This window comes from Nicotiana attenuata, unplaced genomic scaffold (genome assembly GCF_001879085.1).
Source record: "Nicotiana attenuata strain UT unplaced genomic scaffold, NIATTr2, whole genome shotgun sequence".
Lineage (NCBI taxonomy): Eukaryota > Viridiplantae > Streptophyta > Magnoliopsida > Solanales > Solanaceae > Nicotiana > Nicotiana attenuata.
In genome coordinates, this window is record NW_017680665.1 from 9,153 (window position 1) to 11,115 (window position 1,963).

At 43.5% G+C, this 1,963-nt stretch overlaps 1 protein-coding gene across 1 annotated transcript; it reads left to right on the forward strand.

Moving 5' to 3' along the window:
• Positions 1-166: 166 nt before the first annotated feature.
• LOC109221872 lies at positions 167-745 on the forward strand. The gene has a single exon (XM_019386305.1). It carries the CDS (start codon positions 167-169, stop codon positions 743-745), a length of 579 nt encoding a protein of 192 aa, XP_019241850.1.
• Positions 746-1,963: the final 1,218 nt, after the last annotated feature.

Here is a 1,963-nt window from a genome sequence, read left to right on the forward strand (position 1 = left end):
TTATCTTTGGAAGTATGAAGGGGTCATAATTGTAAAAATAGCCACCCTCTCTTTGATTTTTCTTAAAATAGAGTCATATACAAAAGATTGTTTTACAAAACGAGTGCATTAGTTCTGTCTTTTGAGGCTAGTGTCAACCCTAACCTTAATCACCCACAGGTACAAAATGAGCACTATCCAGAACACACCGTTGATGGTTGTAGATGGTTTTTTACTCCAGCTTCAGATGTGGTGGTATGACTTAGGAGAAGATGGTCAGAAATGGGTCACTAAGTATTTGGGAGCCCTCACAGATATTATGAAAGTTAAACCACGCGATGATTTGATTGAGGCACTAGTGACTTTTTGGGACCCTGTTCACAATGTCTTCCGCTTCTCTAATTTTGAGCTTACTCCTACTTTAGAAGAGATAGCTGGATATTCCCGTTTTGGCAGGGATTTGAGAAAACAGAAGCTCACATTCCCGAAGGCTCCTTCTGTACACCGATTTTTTGGTCTTCTGAACATCAGTAATCAAATCAGAAAGACCAACGTGGTCAACGGGTGTTGTTCTTTCTACTTCCTATATTCTAGGTTCGGGAAGCCAGATGGGTTTGAAATTCATGAAAAGGGCCTTAGCAACAAGCAGAACAAGGACACATGGCAGATTCACCGTCGCTTCGCTTTCATAGTGGCGTTTCTAGGGATCATGGTCTTCCCAAACAAAGAGCGGACGATTGACATTCGCATAGCCAGGGTCGTATAGGTCCTCACTACCAAAGAACATCACACTCTTGCCCCGATCATTCTATCAGACATTTATCGGGCGTTGACTTTGTGTAAGTCCGGGGCAAAATTCTTCGAAGGGTGCAATATTTTGTTGCAAATGTGGTTGATTGAACATCTCCGACATCACCCCAAGTTCATGCGGTATGGTCCGAGCAAGGACAATGTCATTGAGAGTTATGAAGAAAGAATAAAAGATTATAATTCTCCAGAATGGGTGAAAGCCTGGATATCCCACCTAAGATCTTTAAATGCAAGTCAAATTGAGTGGACTCTGGGATGGCTCCCGGTAAGAGAGGTAATACACATGTCGGCCTTAAAGAGTTATTTGCTGCTATTGGGTCTGAGAAGTGTCCAGCCATATGCGCCACAGAGAGTTCTAAGACAGCTAGGAAGGTACCAAGTGGTGGCTGATGACGAAGATTTGAGTGTGCAAGTGATTGAGCTACACCCGAAGCCCCACTACCTGAGGCTTTAATCCAACAAATTTGGAATGGTTGTCGCTACTTGAAAGATGATATCCAAGTTCCAGATCCTGCGAAAGGTGAGGTAGATCCGGGTTATGCTAGATGGTTTGAGAAGAAATCTCGCGTGGATGATGAGTCAGAACCCGAGCCCAAAAGGCCCGTGAAAAGGCCGCATGTTCAAGCCTTTGATGACAAAATCCAAGAACGGTTGGCTTGGGGTGAAAAGGAAAAGGGATACAAAGCAAATATTCATGACTTAGAAGAAAGCCTGAGGCACCTAAAATTTGAGAAAGACTTACAAGCACAAGAAGCGGAAGGTGAAAAGAAGAGTTTGATTCGCGAAAATGAAGCCCTCCGTGTTCGGCTTCAACAGATGAAGAAAGCCTCTGAAGTGCCAGTAAGAAGTTGGAAAGACCAAAGAACCATTGCCAATCTGATGGAAAAGATGCAAGATTATGATTCCATCTTGGCAAAGACTGAAAAGGCATTGGACAAAGCTAAGGAAAAAATGGTGCAGTTAAATGAGGAGGCCAAATCTAGTAAGGATCGCCAAGTGATGAAATTTGAAGAAGAGAGGGCTCAATTCGAGAAAGTGAAGGACAATTGGGTACGTTCAGAAGCTCAGCTCCATGCACAGTTGGAAGAAATGAGAAGGTACAATAGAGAATATCAGCATGCAGATATTGATAGGGAGAGGGCACATGCGAGACTCGAGCAGGCTAGACTTCGGG

Excerpts from the sequence above, each read along its gene's own strand:
- LOC109221872 (XM_019386305.1), top strand. The coding sequence starts at position 167 with ATGAGCACTATCCAGAACACACCGTTGATGGTTGTAGATGGTTTTTTA.